Here is a 20071-nt window from a genome sequence, read left to right as displayed (position 1 = left end):
AGAGCTTGAGGGGGGTTTCACGGCGCTTCTCTCCCTCATCACATTTCACAGGGGGGCAGCCTCGTGGGAACAAGCGGTGCTTCAGCCCCAGCCATCTCCTGGCATACAGCGCTTCCACGGGCACCCCAGTTCTGGGAGCTTGCGCTCAAACAGCAGTTCCCGGGCAGTATAGCGCTTCAGCAGGCAGTCCTAGCACTTGGGGCACTTCACAGCGCTTTACAGGGGGGGCAACTTCCACAGCCCTGCAGGCAATTCACAGCGCTCCCACAGGACACAGCAATTCTTCACCAGTCAAGCGCTTGGAGGGCAATGTAGCGCTTAGGCAGTTTCTAGGTTGGCGCTTCATCAGCAGTTGCTTTAAGATAGAGGCAGCTCACAGGACATGCCACACAGCAGCGGTAGGTTAGCGCAGGGACCCCAGGTGGCGTCAGGGGCACAGCGAGCAACACAGCGCCAATACCTGGGTGGTTCTTCAGGTGTCCTGTGGTGATTCAGTCTCTTCTTGGCGCCTTATGTCCTTGCGTCTTTGTAAGTTTCTTGGTTACTGGTTCCTTGATTTCTTCTTGGCGCAGCTGTTTCTTGCGCCCTTGTAAATAGCAGTTGGTTTCTTGTTTCCTTTGGTTTCTTATTCCTTGAAGGGGGTTAAGTTGGTGGCTGGTGTTAGATCTCCTCAGCCAATCCCCTCAAGTGGTCCCTGGGGGTTCCCTGCCGCGGGGCTAGGTCAGTGGGGGGGGGGGGAACAGGATACCTCAACACTTGTAAAGCAGCACACTAGGCCCTGTCATTCCAGCATCATAAGACCCTGCCCTGACCCCCACTGCCTATCCTCCTGCGTAGGTACTTCCCCAGGTCTTCCCCTCAGCTTCTCTCCTCAGGAAAGTTCCCTCCCTTTCCTTTTATAGTGCCAGTTGGTAGTGTCAATTGGTGTCAGTTGGTGTCACCTCACCTGTTCCAGAAGGTTCCAGGAGGTGCTAGGTGGTTCCACCATTCTACCTATGGGCAGGCTGGCAGGCTAAGATGGATACATTGCCTGAGGGTTCCAGCCAGCCCCTGGCTACTAGAATTCGCCCACTAAACCACGCTGCTGCAGCAGTGGTCTGTGGCGGCCATGTTAGGGGTAGGAAGTACCTGTACTTTAACACTAGTTTTACACTACACAGGCCCTTCTCCACCACACAAGGCCTACACACTGTTGTTTCAATAGGGGCATTCTAAATTAACAGGGGATAAAAAGCGAAAAATTTTGGGGAAAGGGCCAAGTCTCACACCGAGTTATATTGGGTTGAAACGTATGCCTGGACTGCGTCACTTTCCATGAAGAGGGAATCAATTGATTAAAACATGATCCTCTACCACAAGGACATTTATTAAGCTACGCATCATTACATTAAACAAGCTTTCTGCAGTATTGCATGAACTGCAATCTATATATTTTCCTCATTTTAATTCTATATACTCATTACCTATCACTACTGCACAAGCACATTTTTGAGCACATGTTTCTCACGATGGAGCAACCATTATATTTTGAACCATGTGTATATATTATAAATCATTAATAAACATGATGCTTTGCAATATTCATGGCACTGGTGTATTTGTTTCAGTTTTCTCTCCTTATTGATACTTTTTAGGTCCTAATTTAACAGCAGTTATTGGTGCAATGCTAATTTCTTTCTTCTTACAAATAACTTTGATAGTTATCATTGGACCATTTTGCTGAATAAACAAGTATTAAGCTGGAGTTGAAGCATAGCATTGTAAGGCAGAATGTCAATATGGTCTGTATAATTTATGCTTATATTATGTGCATGAACATGGTAGTTCTTATCACAAAAAGTGTGCATGGGAGCCCTATACATTTCCACTTAAGTCTTCTAGCTAAACTGATAATTCTACAGAGTTTATGCCAAAGGTTTCAGTCTTTTGTTTTGAGAAAAACTATGTTTTTTAGTCTAGTTACTGGTGAACAAACAATTTTTCCCTGCATGTGGTACCCCAGGGCTCCATCTTAAGACACCTCTCTATTCTTATGCGGAGAACACCCAAATCATCTTCTCCCTTACAAAGGAAAAGTCACCTGGACCATCAGTGCTTCAGGCCAGTTTGAGTAACATTGAGCTTGGATGTAAGCTAGTTTACTCAAACTTAACGGAGAAAAAAACGAGGTCCTGATTCGGGTTAAAAATAAAGATCTCTGTGGCCCCCAGCAGTGGTTTATCGAAATGGGTACCTTTCCCCAGCCCACCCATCAAGTCCGCAATTTAGGCTTTATCGATGACAAATTATCGATGAAACAGCAGGCAGTGAAGGTGGCAGCCACCTGCTTTACCATTCTGAAATGGTTGAAAAAAAATCATCTGGATGCTCCCTAGCCATACCCCAAAAAATGTCGTCCAGGAGCTTGTGACCGCCAGACTGGACTACGAAAACATCCTTTTTTGGGGGGCTAGTAAGGACGTAATACGGAAGCTTCAGGTGGTTCAAAATTCAGCTGCTAGACTGTTCTGCCAGTTTCCTAAAACATCTTCTACCTCTAGGGGCTTGAGAGATCTGCATTGGCTTAGGATTCGAAAGCTGTACCAAGTTTAAAGCCTTGGCATATATGTTCAAGATCAAGGCCGGTACAGCCCCTCAATATCTGCAAAATTTTGTTTATCCCTACCAACCCTCTCGTTCTATACGCTCTTCTACCCAGGGAAAATTCTCGATTCCCAGAGTCAAGCTTACAAGGACTGGAGGTCGCTCGTTTTCCTACTTACGCCCATCCCTGTGGAACTCTCTCCCCACAGCACTTCGCAGTGAAACATCATATGCGAAGTTTCGTAAACTTTTAAAAACGTGGTTGTTTAATAATTAATTTGTTTATTTCTGCTGCTTATGTTTCTTCAGGCCAGCGCTGGGAAACCCTTGTTGGGTAGTTGTGCGCCTTGCAAAACTAACCTAACATAACATGAACTAAAGTGATGAATAAATGTTTGACTTGTTCAATATAATGAATGTGATGGCCACTTGATTTCTTGGCTAAGACCAGGCACAGAATTAGGTTTAGGTATCAATATTAGAGCTCAGTAAGCTAAATACCCAAAACAAAAGAAGCCGAAAATGGATAATTATTTACCTTTCCAATACTGCACATCAAAATACTGAAAACACATACAATTATTTACACGTCAGCACTTGCAACTCCAGATATACTCTGATTGAACTCAAGTATTCCTCACTTCACGAAGTCCACCTTTTCCACGTAAAGCTATATAGAATGGTAGACAGGCCCATGAAAAAGATCAAGCACTTTCAATTGAAAACATACTTTAGCCCATGACCGTCTCCCTGGGGAATCAATTAACATATCGTCTTTTTCTTGATACAGACACCCCAGACATTACGGTTATATATCTCATCAAAATCCGTTACTGTTGTTCTATAGCTACATTTGGGGTGTTTAGGAACACATTCCATTTCTGCAGACTTCTTGGACTGACATCTAGAACATAATTTTTTTCAGTAGCAAAAACACATGTGTGCGATTCTCAGTAATTGTGTTAGGGTACATTAAATAATTCTTTTAGCTAAGTTTCTGTGAAGACTTACAATTCCAAGCAAGCTTAATACCACCAACATGACTATGTATATTTTGCAAGCATGGCTTCTGATAAGATTCGCTTTTGGGCTACTGTTAAACTACATCCAAAATGGCTCCATACTTTCCAGTCTCAAAGATTTAATTATAGGACTATTAAGTTGTTTTATTGTATGACATTTTTTTATTAATTTTTGTGTGTGAAATATACAAGTAATTATTTATTTTTTAAAACTGTATACTTGTTCATTTTTCCAGTATTTTTTTAAATTTAGTAATTAAGTTTTAATTGATACATTTGTTATTTGCTAATTTAACATTTTTAATTTACTTTTTTGATATTTGTTCAAAACATTTATAATAATATAATACATTTACATTATAAGCTGTGGGCTCATGGGATTAAGAGTTAATGTTTAATAAAACGTTTAAAAAAATGATAACCACTGATTAATGTATTTGACGATTTTTATTTGGAAATTATTTTTAATTGTTTTAATTAATTTTTAAACCTAGAACCATTTGTCTATGTACTTAGTAAACCATCTTATTTTTTATGAGATGTGCCCTATACTGGGGTTTGGGTGGGTAGTGTTCTGTTTTTAACGTGTATATTAATTGCTAACTGCTTACCATTTTACATTTGTAGTGCTTGACACTTACTTGTTTATATGTTTTATATTTATCATTAATTTATTTTGGGCCTGGGGGGACTTACTGGGGGGAGGATGAATAGTCTCTAAATTGTATTTTAATTGATATGGATTCATCTATTAATTACTTCACCTGATCTGTAAATCATCCGAAATGTTAGCTTTAATTTAATAAATTGAGATTACAAGTTTCATTTCAATGGGCAGAGCACTCAGTTCATATATAAACGATAGACAGCATCTGAACAAGCTGTTTGAGGATAAAGAGCACTGAATGACATAAAAATGAAAGGCAACAAGATTTCACCCCAATGACATATGTTGCATCAAGCTTTCCAACAAATCACCGTCATTATATTTTAACTCACTAGAATGCTATTCACAGGATTTGCCTCCACCTGGGAACAGATCAAGATAGCTCAACAAAGGGATATTGCAGAACTGAGATTTTAGAATCAGAACAAACCTCATTTCACTGGAATTGGAACGGTTCTTCTGTGGACTTGGGTGTTTCTTTTTCCTGCCATCACGTTCTTCATCAAAAGAATCCTGAAAAGAATAAAGAGAATAAATTATACTCCTTATGACAAAATTATTCCATAGATAAACCAAACATCATATTATACTGGCTTACAGTGGCTTTGAACAAACTCAATCGTTATTTCTGTACTGCCAATACAGTGTTCCTTTTCCCCAGAAAGGATGTGTGAGTTTGGAAGGTAATACAAACACAAATTTGTTGAATATGACGCAGGTCCAACTGAACGTCAGGACAAAGATTTCTTCATAAACAGAAATATTGAATCATCAATGTTGGTTAACAAAAGGGCAGCAGCAATGTAACCCCTCTTGGCAAGCAAAAGTCACATATCATGCTCAAAGCCTCCATAGCACCTATGGGTGTCAGCTGGCCCAAGGTGTCTGGACCCCTTAAGGTGGTAGAAGGAGAGACATTGGTGCAAAAGAGAGCACAAGATTTAAGAGCAAAGAAGTGAAAGGGGAGCGAGTAAGGTTAGAAAATATGCTTGTGATGAAATAATGCATCATCTTAGGGTCCTGATGTCCGTCCCCTCTTTTCCCCCACACCATTTCATGCGGTCCCAGTGCAGCACTTCATGAAACTTTTTCCATACAAAGCTTCCCTGTTGCAGTGCTAGGCATGTCATGCACCAATATCCATATGAGACCCCCACAAAGTCTTCATGATGATTGAGGCCCAAGCACAACCTAAAGAATTTGAAAACCTTCAATGAGCAGGAGGCAACAAACTGTGCATGGTACGCGCAATGAGCCCATGGGAGGCGCAACCAGCCCATGGAAGGCACAACCAGCCCATGGAATGCTCATTAAGCACCAGGTTCTGTACTAATCACGCTCAAAGTTCAGGACAAAGTCACAGTTGTCACTCTCATCCAAATCCTGTTCTCATTACAGAGGTAGGTTTCCTTGACACTCGCCACCATCAGCGAAGTGCTCCTCTGAGATGAAGCAGTTAGATATCAAGCAGACACAGACTCCAAGCTTCCACTTGCAATCAAATTTTGTATTTTTTAAATGTATTTTTACATTTGGGTCCTTGCCCTGTCTGCAATCCGAAAAAGAGGACAATTTCCAGACTAACGAACAATAACTGCAATAAAAAATCTAATTATAATAGAAAGTAAATTGTGAGGGTTGTTGCATCTAAAACCGTTCTAAGATGGCAGACATTTAACAGCTCGTTTCTCCTACCGTGTACTGCCTCTTTTTCCATGTCTTTTATTGGCTATGCATTTTAATATGTGCTTGATTTAAAGGATCATAAGAAATAACACACTAACACAGTGATAAACACTTTTGCCTTGCTGAACTTAGTCAGTTAACTAAATTGATGCAATTAAAGAACAAGTTAATTACCTTCAGTGACACCTTATCTGGTAGAAACTAACTAGCCGCAGATCCGTACTTAAGAATCAGACTGTAACTGGTTATTTTTTTTCAGCAGTACCCGTGTGCACCAGTAGGTGCCGATCAGCTCCGGGTGGAGTTCAACCCCGGGCAGTTCAACCTGTAACTGTTTAGCTGGGCAGTTGCAGGCAAAGGCCTCTGGAAGCTTGTCGGGTCCCTATAGCACCAACAGTAGGTCAGCCAACTGATCTTTTGAGTCACTTCTGGGGACCTGGGTTTTAGGCAGGAAGGCCCAGTCATCCTTCAAGTTCTTCAGACAGAAGGGCAATTTGGCTTCTGATACTTCTGGGAGTGTTCTGAGGAGATGTCTGTGGGGTCCTCTTTTATGCCCAGTGCCCACCTTTTGGGTGGGGTAAGTCTTTATCCATCGTCTAAACCAGTTATGGTCAGTTCTCTAAACCACTGGGTTTGGGGCCAGTCTAACTAGAGCGGCAAAGGAGAGGCAGGCTAGGTGTGAGGTTCATTTGCAAACGACACTGTATGCATCATTTAAAGCTCAGGGAAGTGCTGGGCACAACCCCCAGGTATTCAATTAAGGGAGGATCCCCCCGCCCCACTCCCTGGGCCTTTTGTCCACTGTCTGGGAGCAATACTCAGCTCACCACAACAGAGACCATCAGTGATCAGGTGACAGCTGGCCAGTGGGCAGAAAGCTTTTTGGTTTTAGGCAATAAAATGACAACTTTCTAGGAGTGTCATTTCTAAAACGTATCATGGTTGAGAGAGCCAGCCTTTAAACAGTAAAGAATGACTTTTTTTACTGCCTGGTCATGCAAAACATTGAATATATAGGTCTTACTTTTTAACTATCGCGCAACCTGCCCTATGGGATGGGGAGCAGTTACTGGGCAAGCAACGAAGGGGGGAGATGGTCAGGGGGTGTGGAGCAAGGAACAACAGAATGTGAGAGGGATGGGGCAAGCACAAACAAAAAAATGTGGCAGGGGGAGGGATGGGTGCAAGTAACGATGCAGGATAGAGATAGGAGAGAGACTGCCTGCACACATACTCTTACGGAGTGCTGCAACGAAAAAAACATGCAAGCAATAGAAAGACACTGGGCACTGAAATGAAACAGTAGTTGGTCCATGCTCCAGGGAAGGGACAAATATGCGATGAGGAAGTGAACCTATTGCAAGCTGACCAGAGGGAAGCAAGGAAATGAGTGACGAAGACAAGCAAAGGGCAAGTTGTAAGCCCCGTTTTAGCCCCCAAAATGTACTGCAAATGAAAGCAATGTGCGGTCTCACAAGAGACCTAAATAACAAACCTTACCATTACCATTGAAAAACACACACACATTTTGTTACAGAGCACTTTACAATCCACAATTTGAAAGGGGGGGAATAAGACAAACGTGGCCTTGATAAGCTTACAGGGCAAAAAGAATTATAAGGCTGCAGAGCAACGAGTCAAACATAAAAAAAACAAAAAAGTGCTTAGTATATTTGGAGTAAAGGGCTTAGCTGTCAAGTGGCTAATGTGGCTTTTAACATCCAGAAATAGTGCATAAAACTACATTGCAAACATCAAATTAGCTCAAGCATGCATAGGATTATCATATTATTATGGTGGGAGTTAGACTGCAACACAGGGCACATCACAAACAAATTTAAGAACAAGGCTAAAGATGATATGATGGTGATAATGACCTGGGGTTACTGGACTTTCTACCTTACATCTCAGTGGTCATTCTCAATTGTGTTAAACACTAGAAAAGATGACAACTCTCCAAAACTGCAAAAGCCAAGTGTAAAATGCAGATGGAGACGGGTCATTGACCCAACTTTAACTTATTAAAGGCGATGAAGATATATTCTCAGAAACCTAGAAAAATATCTAGAGAAATATGCCACATACTTAATTTCTTTTTTTTTTTTTAAGATAAACAATGATGTTCTGCTTAACAGTTTAGTATGTATGAGAAGCGTGGAATTTTTGCTAGGCCTGTGGATATTTCAGTGGCGTAATTTGAAGCAGCCTTTTTGTTTGAATTGTGTCAGCTGCTTTTACAATGTTTTTCCTACTTCTAATGGTTTAAAAATGTACACGTTAGTGCACTAAGAAATAAAGATTACTCACATCGTAATATGCTTTTTTACAAACATTTTATGTTACTTTTATTGACAGATAGACAGCCAAGTGCTGCACACAGCAGCTGGCGGTACCCAGAAACTATATCCTGGATGCAAGAAGACAGAGTGGTGGTACAGGATTATTTAGTGAGATGTGAATAATGTTACATTAAATTAATGCTATTGTGTTATTATGAAGATTTCATATCACAGATGAGAGGTATATAGAAGATGAGTTCTAATGAAAATTACAGAATTGAGTTGGACACACTTTAAGCAAGACATCTTAGTCACGCCAGCTTGTGCCGTATTGAAAGTTATTAGTAAATGCCTATTGGAGGGATCTTGAAAATCACATTTTTGGGTCTTGCGCCTGTGCACAGCTCGCGCAGCAGGAGACCTCTTGTAGGGGGTTTCAAAACGGACATAGGAATGGCATACGCTTGTGCCTCTGCTTTTCCTTTTGGCCCACGCTATTGGCCTTTGCATGCGTCTTTTTAACAAAGACAGCACAGAATTGGCCAAAGGCTGGCGCTTGCTCCGCCCATAGCCTATTGGTGACGGTTACCCGCACCGCACCATGTGGTTTCATTTATCGTGCCCAGACATGGGCGCGATAATTAAAACCAAATGTCTCGCTGTGGAGCGCGCCCACCACTCGCGGGCTTGTTCTTTTTTTGGATCCATTTCACAGAGAAGCAACTAAATTAAAGAAGGAAAGAGGTTGTAAACAAGTTTCTTCAAGTCACGGTTTTCTATTAAAATCTTTATCTACAGAGGCCAGTGTAGCAACCCAGATATAAGATTTGTGTGTGCACGTGCCGTCCCTTTTATTGTGTTTTTCATTTGCATTACCTTTTCATTTATTCTGTAATCATTTCAGACCATTTGGCTTTCTTGAAAGTCCTGTTAAACATACAATTTCAGGAAACCATAATTTGACATCTTAACTGCTGGCTTTTGTCTCTGGTCTTTGCAAACCCCTTGCTCCTTAGTCTTTTGTTGCAGTGCAAGTGTATTTAAAGGATGAAGATGGAGAGGTGATGCGCTGTAGTCGGTGCCTGGTGTACTTTTGAAGTTAATTGTGGCTTGGGGGCGGTGGAAAGTATTTATGGTGCTAGTGTATGGAATTTTAAAATAAAACTGACAGTCTCCTAGGCTATTCATTCCCACATAGACAGAAGCGCACATGTATGGAAGGCGTGGCAAGGGATTGCAGGTTTAAAAATGATCTCTGGAAGGGAAAGCACCAGGCATAGTATATGGACATCTGTATTATTAGATGAAGTCATGTTTTGGTAGAGTTGTATTTCTTCTTTCCCATGCCCCTGATGTATGTTGTGGAGACTAAAGCTGCTGGCTGAAAAACACCCTTTGGAAAAGTGACCCTCTTCGTTATTTTTCGGTCATCTCATTTGGACTAGTGCCCCACACTTCTGTTTAAGGATATACAGTATAAGATGTACAATTTGAAGTTTGATAGCAGACCTTTAGAAAGGAGACGCAGGAAGCATCTTGGGTTTTATTAAATGGGGTTTTCTCTATCTGTTGATTACTCAGCTGTCCGAGGCAGCGAAAACAAATGGTTCAGCAGCAGCTCTACTAGTGGGATAATGGAATTAAAGTCATCAAGGATGTGGTCCATCCCCAGCAATAAAATGACAGGGCAGTGCTGGGAGAGCCTCGCCTATAAATCATGCCCCGCAGTAGACCATGTCAAGAAATCAAACATCAGTGTTGTAATTTCATAGCTTCCATTGACTGTCCACGTTTAATGAAGGGCAGAGTTCAGGGGTGGAATATGTTATGCATCTGCTTGAATGGGTTTCTGTTTTAGGCCGCTCGTTTTGCATGATGACCTTGGTCCCCTAAGCTCTAGCTCTAATGTTCAGCCACGTATGCCACAGCAATAATTCTTTCAGCGTGGTGTGTCTTGTGCAAACGAGACAGCAATGTTAGGCAAGTTCCTTTGCTGTCTATTAACGTGTCCGTGTAATGTTATCTGATACTTGTGTGGCATAGTGGCACTCTGCATGGAGAGATTACAGAAGACCTAAATGTTTGGTTGTAGAAGTGTAGCTGTTGTAGGACCAATATATAAAGAGTAGGTTGGGGTGTGAGAGCTCCTGACAATTGGCCTGGTCCTGTTGCGGTGAAGGTGATGCTGTGAGAGGCACATGTTGAGCTGTAATTTTATTCTAAATATGAAGGTAGTGTAATAGTAAGCTGTTCCATGGAGGTACTACCACACCCTATTCAAAAGGTTACACTCTGAAGGAAAGGACTTGTCGAGAAAGGAAGTCTCAAGCTGCTGTCTTTTGGGCAACAGTTGTATGTATGTTTTCCATTTGCATCACATGATGTCAGCTGTTACAATGTTTGAATGCGCATAGTGTTCCAGGATAGTTAGTTGGTGCCAACCAGGCTCAGAAAAGGTTGTCCGTTGGCATAGTTGCAGAGCAAGCCATTAGAGTGTTAACCCATTTTGCAACAAGATGTTTATTGGATAACTGGACTAACGGGCTGACTTTTACAAATGAACTGCTTTCGAGACAGTCCATAGCCGGAGTCTGCGGTTTTCCTCTTGGCACTCCAAAATGTTTTCACAATGATCTCTTTGCCAAAAGTGGTAGTTAGCCAGGATTTTGTCTTGAAAGTTGTACTGATAACTTTTTGTGTGAAAGCAAAAGTTGAACTTGGCAAATTGGAAATGGTGCATCGTTAGAGTTTCTTCAAGTAGTCAGTGTAAGGCCGTAGTATTTAGAGTATTCAACTTTGTGAGCTCCTGACAGGGCGCTGACCATGTTGATGCCAAAAAACACACAGGAGAGCAAAGTCCTTCGCTCCATACATGTCCTTTGCCTTGTTGACAGTCCAGCTTTTTCCCCTTGCACAAACTGACCAGTGCAGACGCATGCTCAGCGAGTAGTGCTTGATCATGCACCTGTCTGCAGGTGGACTTTCTGCTCAATTAGGTTTTGGAGCACAGTTAGATTTTTGTGTCGAATTCCATCCATTTGTTTAGTATATTTTGGCATGAGAATCTTCATGTTGGCTGGCAAACTGCTTCAAATTTTACACGACAAGTGAGGAAGGCAGATGCCTCTGCGTAATGTTACATGGGACAGGTCCCAAAAATAGGCAGGGTGGTGGTGGTTTCAAAAGTATTTTTTCCATGGTGTCACTGAGAAGAGTTGCAGGTGGGAGATGGGTCCGTGGCTCCGCCTTGTAGTGACAAGCAGAGAAGGGACTGTTCCCCTGTTACAGTGTACCCTTGCATCAAAATATGTTAAGAGAGCCAATACACAGTGCACTGGGTCTGAACTCGCTGTACAATCTAGACACCTTACTGCGCATACATGAACTGCACAGAAATATCATCGAAAAGTAAAGAATAGAACAAGCATTTGCAATGCAATAGGTCTCGCATTAGGAACGTTTGAGCTATTGGTATTGTAAATGACAAATTTTGTATTTATGTGTTGGTTTTAAAAATAGCTAAATTAATAGCTTTGTCATTTACAATGCCAATACTTTTAACTTTCGCAAATGTGACACCTGTAGCATTTGTAATGCAATATGTGTTGTATTTACGTGACTTACATGTATTGATATTACAAATAAGAATTGCTTCTAATTTTTTTTAATAATTAATACTTAAATAAAAAAGTTATTGTAATTTATAATTGCAATAGCTTTAACTTTTATAAATAATTTTTGTGAAGATTATGTTCAGTGTATTTTATTGTGACGAAAATCCAAGCACAGAAGTGAAATATTAACATCTTTTTGTGACATTTGTAATAAAGCTTGAAACATTGAGAGAACATATTTGAACCAGTTGTTGTTGAATGGTTGCACAGATTGATGCTGTGGTGGCACTGAGTGATGTTGTGGTGGCGACGAGTGATGCTGTGGCATTCAGTGATGCTGTGGTAGCGCATAGTGATGTTGTGGTGGTGCGATAGATAGAGTGTAATTATGTGGCGTGTAACTATGTTGCACTGAGTGGTATTTGGAGTGTATGTTGCTTTGAGTGCATGTAATTATGTGGCGTGTAATTATGTGGCACGGAGTGGTTTTTGGAGTGTATGTTGCATTGAGTGCAGTGCAATTATGTGGCGTGTAATTATGTGGCACTGAGTGGTATTTGGAGTGTATGTTGCGTTTAGCGCAGTGTAATTATGTGGCATGTAATTATGTAGCACTGAGTGGTATTTGGAATGTATGTTGCGTTTAGCGCAGTGTAATTATGTAGCATATAATTATGTGGCACTGAGTGGTATTGTGTGGAGGGTATGTTGTATTCAGTAGAGTGTAACTGTGTGGCATGTAATTATGTGGCACTGAATGGTATTGTTTGGAGTCTGTGTTGCCATGAGTGCATTGTAATTATGTAACATATAATTATGTGGCACTGAGTGGTATTGTGTGAAGTGTGTGTTGCATTCAGTAGAGTGTAACTGTGTGGCATGTAATTATGTGGCACTGAATGGTATTGTTTGGAGTCTGTGTTGCAATGAGTGCATTGTAATTATGTAACATATAATTATGTGGCACTGAGTGGTATTGTGTGAAGTGTGTGTTGCATTCAGTAGAGTGCAATTATGTAGCATGTAATTATGTGGCACTGAGTGGTTTTTGGAGTGTATGTTGCATTGAGTGCAGAGTAATTATGTGGCGTGTAACTATGTGGTACTGAGTGGTATTTGGAGTGTATGTTGCATTGAGGGCAGTGTAATTATGTGGCGTGTAATTATCTGGCACTGAGTGGTATTTGGAGTGTATGTCGCATTGAGTGCAGTGTAATTATGTGGCGTGTAATTATGTGGCATTGAGTGGTATTTAGAGTGTATGTTGAGTTGAGCGTAGTGTAAATATGAAGCATATAATTATGTGGAACTGAGTGGTATTGTCTGGAGTGTATGTAGTATTCAGTAGAGTGTAATTATGTGGTGTGTAATTATGTGGCACCGAGTGGTATTTGGAGTGTATGTTGCATTGAGCGCAGTGTAATTATGTGGCATATATTTATGTGGCACTGAGTGGTATTGTGTGGAGTGTATGTTGTATTCAGTAGAGTAATTGTGTGGCATGTAATTATGTGGCACAGAGTGGTATTGTTTGGAGTGTATGTTGCATTCAGTAGAGTGTAATTATGTAGCACTGAGTGGTATTGTGTGGAGTGTGTGTTGCATTCAGTAGAGTGTAATTATGTGGCACTGAGTGGTATTTGGAGCGTATGTTGCATTGAGTGCAGTGTAAATATGTAGCATACAATTATGTGGCATTGAGTGGTATTTGGAGTGTATGTTGCATTGAGTGCAGTGTAATTATGTGGTATGTAATTATGTGGCACTGAGTGGTATTTGGAGTGTATATTGCATTGAGTGCAGTGTAAATATGTAGCATACAATTATGTGGCATTGAGTGGTATTTGGAGTGTATGTTGCCTTGAGCGGAGTGTAATTTTGTAGCATATAATTATGTGGCACTGAGTGATATTATGATGAGTGTATGTTGTATTCAGTAGAGTGTAATTGTGTGACGTGCAATTATGTGGCACTGAGTGGTATTGTTTGGAGTGTATGTTGCATTGTAATTATGTAGCGTACAATTATGTGGCACTGAGTGGTATTGTGTGGAGCGTGTGTTGCATTCAGTAGAGTGTATTTATGTGGTGTGTAATTATATGACACGGAGTGGTATTTGGAGTGTGTGTCGCATTGAGTGCAGTGTAATTATGTGGCGTGTAATTATGTGGCACTGAGTGGTATTTGGAGTGTATGTTGCGTTGAGCGCAGTGTAAATATGTAGCATATAATTATGTGGCACTGAGTTGTATTGTGTGGAGTGTGTGTTGCATTCAGTAGAGTGTAATTATGTGGTGTGTAATTATGTGGCACTGAGTGGTATTTGGAGTGTATGTTGCATTGAGCGCAGTTTAATTATGTGGCGTGTAATTATGTGGCACTGAGTGGTATTTGGAGTGTATGTTGCATTGAGGGCAGTGTAATTATGTGGGGTGTAACTATGTGGCACTGAGTTGTATTTGGAGTGTATGTTGCATTGAGTGCAGTGTCATTATGTGGCGTGTCATTATGTGGCACTGAGTGGTATTTGGAGTGTATGTTGCATTGAGTGCAGTGTAATTATGTGGGGTATAACTATGTGGCACTGAGTTGTATTTGGAGTGTATGTTGCATTGAGTGCAGTGTAATTATGTGGGGTGTAACTATGTGGCACTGGTGGTATTTGGAATGTATGTTGCATTGAGTGCAGTGTAATTATGTGGCGTGCCTTATTTGGCAGCTTCACTTCTATTGCAGTTGATACAGCCCTTTAAAGCTGCCAGGGTGCTTACTGCTGGATATAGGTCCATATTAAATAAAAAATAAATAAGTACAGACACTCACTGAGCCCATTGGCATGAGGAGTCAATCAATTGTCAAGTGGCTGAATGCACGCAGCATCCCATTAGCCAATTATGGCTGTCTGTGTTTACACTGGACAAGCACATAATCAAAAAGTTGAACACGAAACTACAAATCCCATAATGCAGTGTTCCTGGCAAAAAAACAACAAAATAAAAAAAAGAACTTGGTAAGTGGGAAACCAGTTTCTTTCATTTATCACTTAGCATATTTTCCTTACAAGGAAAGTACATGATAAGATTAGCAAGAAAGAGTTTCGAGCTGCCTGCAGCTGGAGATACCACAGTTTACCTAGATATATGTATTTTCTAGTTTACCTTCCAGCCACTTCAGCATTGTTATCATAAACAGGAACCTCCGAAAGCAAATATACACCGTTCAACGCTATTTGTGCTTGAGGCTACAGTGTCTGGTTAATGGGGGTGTTCTTTTTACACTCCTCAGACATTCCTATCGGTGTGAGGAATGGAGCAGGTCCGGAAACTCCCATGATTACGCGGACACCTCACAAAGAAAGAAACGTGCTATGCTGTGTCTTATTTGCTCTAGAAAGAATAAAAGTTGGGCATTACGGTTATTGGAAGAATAGTTAAACCGTGTTAAAAAATTAATAGCACCTGAAATGTTAAAACTAAAATCTGAAGTTATTTTAATAAAGTTTGCATGCAGTCAACTAAAAGCGCAACACATGCAACAGTAATGTGAAGCTCCCAATGGACCTTAATCGGAGCACGTTTCTGATTTAAAAGGCTGGCACGAAATAAGTTAAACGCATGTAAATTAGAAAGGAAAAAAAAACGAAAAAGCTATTAATATTGGGATAGAGTTTACGACCTGCAGAAACCACACAGATTAAAGATGCACTCTGGCTGGGGACAAATGCCCACAGGCAAGACAGCAAACTAGAGAGCGCTAGAGTAAGAGTCTACAAGGAACAAGAGCGGACGCACCGTCAGGGCTTTAAGTGGGATGAAAAAACTGGGGGGTCTCTCAAAGGGGCGTGGCCAGGGTACTTAGGGGCGTGGCTTTAAAACACTTACTCTAAAAATCTGTGCTTAGCATAGTGACACCCGACTTGTATTTTGCGGTTCCTGTCATTGCATCCAGGTATGTGATACAGCAAGTAACATCATACCTACAATAAGTCAGGACTATTGGCTTTGTCAATGGTTATTAGTTGCATAGGATAAATAAGCTGTAACTATGGCTTGTTGCATATAATATTGAAAAAGTTTCCAATTAAAGCCCTGGTGACCCTACCACAATGTTGCTGCTCTTGCGTTTCAACAAGAGAAGGGAAATCCAGAAAGAAAATGACTCTTTAAAGGATTTCCCTTCCCCCACAACGCTCACCTGACATGTCGTCATGGCGTAAGTTCTCCACCTGTGAGAAGTGAGCAGTGTGGGCAACGCACAACCATGTGCTTACTGTCTCCAAACGGGTCTTTATCGGGCTGTTTTGCGCCCTGGCACTTTTTTCCAGACTGCAGTGACAGCAAACTGCTGTCACTGCAGTCCGGAAAAAACGGACCGCCTGTGCCAGGGCTCAAAACAGAGCCCGATAGAGACCCGTTTCGAGGTCCCCTGAAAAAAACTGCCGGTGCTCAGACCCCTTGAGACCCGGCCCACTTAAAGCCCTGCGCACCGTAATCTATTGGTGCTCACAGCTGCTTGGAAACTGTAATACGCCGAACACGGGGAAACTCTCCGCATCCCTGCCTGTAATTCTCTCCCAGCCTTCCATTTTCCTATTAGCCTCTGATGAATCCTCGGCGGCGCTGGGCTTTGGTAACCTTTCACGGTCGTCTTATTAGAGGCTTCAAACAACACCAGATGCAAACACCCTGCTTGTGATTGGAGTCACTTAAGTTTGGAATCTGCATAATTCAGAGGAAGTAGGTGAGAACGTGACCCTTCCTGGCGAAGGCGACATCCTCATCAATCAAGGTTACCTTGTACCGTGGCAAATCTATCTCTGCACGCAGAAAGCGCCAGGGATCACACGGCGCCGTGGGTAGCTAGCCGGGAACACTTGTGGACTGAGGGTGCGCAACGATTCCGTGACTGAGAGGCTGGAGTGGGGGATGCTGCGGCATGGGCCGCGCTGCGAGGACTCAGGCTGTGGAACAAACAGCTATTTTCAAAAACAAGGCAGCTGCAGGAAATGGAACTATGAAGCCACTCGAATTAAAAGTAGTGAATGCATACCAGCAACCTGAAACTCTAGCGATTCTGGCATGTCGGAATCCCAGCTACGGCTAAATGCACTGCGCTTACAACATCACGGGCGCACTCTGGAAGTCAGGCAGCCTTTGTTTGGACAGACTAATTTGCATACAGCCAGGTTCTGAAACTGGGATGGTGCAGTGAGCTAAAAAACGGTGTTGGATCTAGCCCTGATCTCTTGACTGGGTGAGAGCTTTCTGCTTAATTCAGAGACTCTGTCCCTCACCACCCCTTTTTGTAAATATTTTTGTCCACCCTAAGCGTGGAAGGGTATTCTCAGATGTGAGACCCTTGCTCATTGCACCATCAGGATTCAAGCAAACCGGGCCGAAGACGGCTGTAATGCCAGAAACCGGTCCCCGGGAGCTTGTTTCCTTCCCAGTGTAAGAATTGGCTTTTGTAGTTTGGTTTGCCCTGTTCCCATCATGCACTGGGACAGGAACAGACTAATTTGCATACAGCCAGGTTCTGAAACTGGGATGGTGCAGTGAGCTAAAAAACGGTGTTGGATCTAGCCCTGATCTCTTGACTGGGTGAGAGCTTTCTGCTTAATTCAGAGACTCTGTCCCTCACCACCCCTTTTTGTAAATATTTTTGTTTGGACGTGGGCGGGGCTCGTCAAAGAAACAGGAAGTAACCGCCGAGGAGGACGTCCGAAACATGCAGGCTCCACGCTGAAGTCCCGGGGCGCTTCAGAGAGACCGGGCGAAAGAGCGAGGGCAGACTGCATGGCAACAGAGGAAACACGGGGCTCCCGAGTGGTGGGGAGACCCCTGCGGCGTGCCAAAAGACGGCCCAGGAACCTGCACACCGAGCCGGTGAGAGCTTGCAGGCAGGGGGGTGGGGGCTGTGTGCCTGCATGTGTGTGCGTGCGTGTGTGTGTGCGTGCCTGTGAGTGCAGTGGATGGGGCCTGCCTGTGTGCGCGCCGTGTTTGCATGCAAGCCCTGCGGTCTGCGCAAGCGCGCTCGCCCCCGCGGTGAAATCCGACACTGGGAAAGCTCGTGACACTCTGCTGTCCACTTTCCTAAATACGGATGACATTAGTTGTATTGCTGACAGCATTCATGCTTTCGCATGAATGCTACGTCAGCTCGATCTAAAAAACAAATGCAATAAGTTTGCAACCTCTCTTAAAAAATGTTTTAACCTTGCATCGTTTACCAGCCACTGTAAAGACTAATTTAACCATGCTGGTAAAGAACAGTCTATGCTGGTGGTGGCTTCTGCCTTAGCTTGGCGGTAACACATTGTTCAGGTTCTAAGGTTATGCTTTGTCTCTTCCAGGCCCAGCTACGATTGACACAGGACATAAACCAGAGGAAAGGTGAAACAGACATGCTTATCAAACCTGGATTTAAATTGACTTTAACCATAAGTGTCAAATGACTTCAAAATTTATGAGCAGATTGGGGGGGGTAGTCTAGTGCAGTTATGTAAAGCTAAATCTTAAACAATTAGCAATGCCAATAGTTGTCAGCTTTTAGCTGTCAGTGCAGGCCTATTTGTTCCTAGTGGATTTTGCTACCGTTGTTTAGCATCCGAGAGAGGGGTTGGGGAGGACTTTTTTGGCAATGCCGAGCAGCCTCGTAAAAAAAGACAAAAAAAAGCATTTGCAATTAAATAGGACTCGCATTTACGCGAGTTAAAGCTACTGGCATTGTAAATGACAATGCCTTTTATTTATGTTTTATAAACTAAAATATAAATAAAAGGCATTCTCATTTACAATGCCAATAGCTCAAAGTCGCGTAAATGCGAGACCTATTGCATTTCAAATGCTTGTTTGTAATGACAGAGCAATGGTGTAAAATAAAAAAACAAGTGTATCTGGAAAGATATGGAGTGATTAAGCATCAAAGTTAGTCAGGTTCTTCAATTATGTATTATATTTTTATATCTAAGAGCAGGTACTAATTGTAGAAGCTGTAATACTCACAAAATCAAAAAACAACTCCTGTACATTAGCAAGATCACTTCCAATTATAAATCCATACAACAGCTCTCCGAGTAAATCAGTAGGTTAGGACAAAGAATACTTGCTAAAATGCAATGAAAGGATTAGGACGGGTTAAATTGCAACCAATCTTAGCATTGAAACTTTTGCTCAAAATCACATACATAGCAGGTGAGGGGCAGTCATCAAGGGACATAAGCACATTGTCCTCTATAAAAGTGTATACAAATTATTAAAGTTGTATAGTGAAATACAAACATTGTAAGAATTAACAAATTGACCTAAAACTATTTTCGAGAGAAACAAGAAATTGTTGCATGCCTGAATATACAAGTGCTAAGAACACTGGCCAGCCACTACTAGGCACCAACGGATGCAAACAGGACAGTTCTTGGCCCAGTCTTTGCCCGGGAACACCCCAAGCAAGTTTCATGCGTGCTCTGCCATACAGGGTTCACGGCAGCAAGGTATCCCAGGAGGTACAATTCTGGTCTTCCTCCAAGGCAAAACCCCAGCAAACACCAAAAGCGTCCTTAGACTCACCTGAAGCCTGCAACCTGTGGAAAATTACAATAATGTCCGCACTGTAATGTATTTATAAGGCACCCTATTAGCAAATCAGCAATAGGTGGACATATTGTTAGGCAAACTTATTCCCATGCCAATTTTAGGTTTCAAATTAAAGGTATGGTTGAAAAGTCGAATTTACATCTGCATCTGAAAAGAGGAAGAGTGTTTTTCATACACAAACAGGGAAACAGAAGCAGAGGGAAATATATAATATTCAGATCAGCGCTCTCCCTCAAGGTCTATGAAAGCCATATGCTAGGAAGGCTTCACCACCTCCAGTAAATGAGGACACTGAGGCACAGCACCAACAAGTTCAACAGCAACGTGCGGCTGGTAAAGGGACAGATGCAACCACATAAATAGTCAAGTTCAAGGGCTGACGCCGCAAACTCATCTGGTGAAATGGTGCCATTAGTCTTTCCCTCTCTGTTCCTGAGCTGCTGTCCCGCCAAAGCCAGCCTGATCATCGGAGATTTAAACGCAGGCCAGCCAAGTATCACGCATGAGCCGTGACTAACGCATTTCAGTGTGGTGATCCGCATCACCGCACTGAAATGCATTGTCACGCATTTTAATGTTACTGACTGCTGTACCAGCACCTGAAGTAAGGCCTCGCCAGACTGGTAGT

At 42.2% G+C, this 20071-nt stretch overlaps 1 protein-coding gene across 4 annotated transcripts in view; it reads right to left on the bottom strand.

The window, feature by feature from the left end:
* The window catches only part of RBM27 (RNA binding motif protein 27), a 1065407-nt gene that overhangs the window by 901180 nt on the left and 144156 nt on the right, over nt 1-20071 (bottom strand). For all 4 annotated transcript variants that reach the window (XM_086931662.1, XM_086931660.1, XM_086931661.1 and 1 more), the window contains exon 4: nt 4703-4785. In XM_086931662.1, coding sequence (XP_086787788.1) covers nt 4703-4785 — 83 coding nt within the window. The remainder of the gene's footprint in view (nt 1-4702; nt 4786-20071) is intronic.

This window comes from Lissotriton vulgaris, chromosome 7 (genome assembly GCF_964263255.1).
Source record: "Lissotriton vulgaris chromosome 7, aLisVul1.2, whole genome shotgun sequence".
Taxonomy (NCBI): Eukaryota; Metazoa; Chordata; class Amphibia; order Caudata; family Salamandridae; genus Lissotriton; species Lissotriton vulgaris.
Note: the sequence above shows the minus strand (reverse complement) of the source record. Positions and strands in the feature narration are given on the sequence as shown.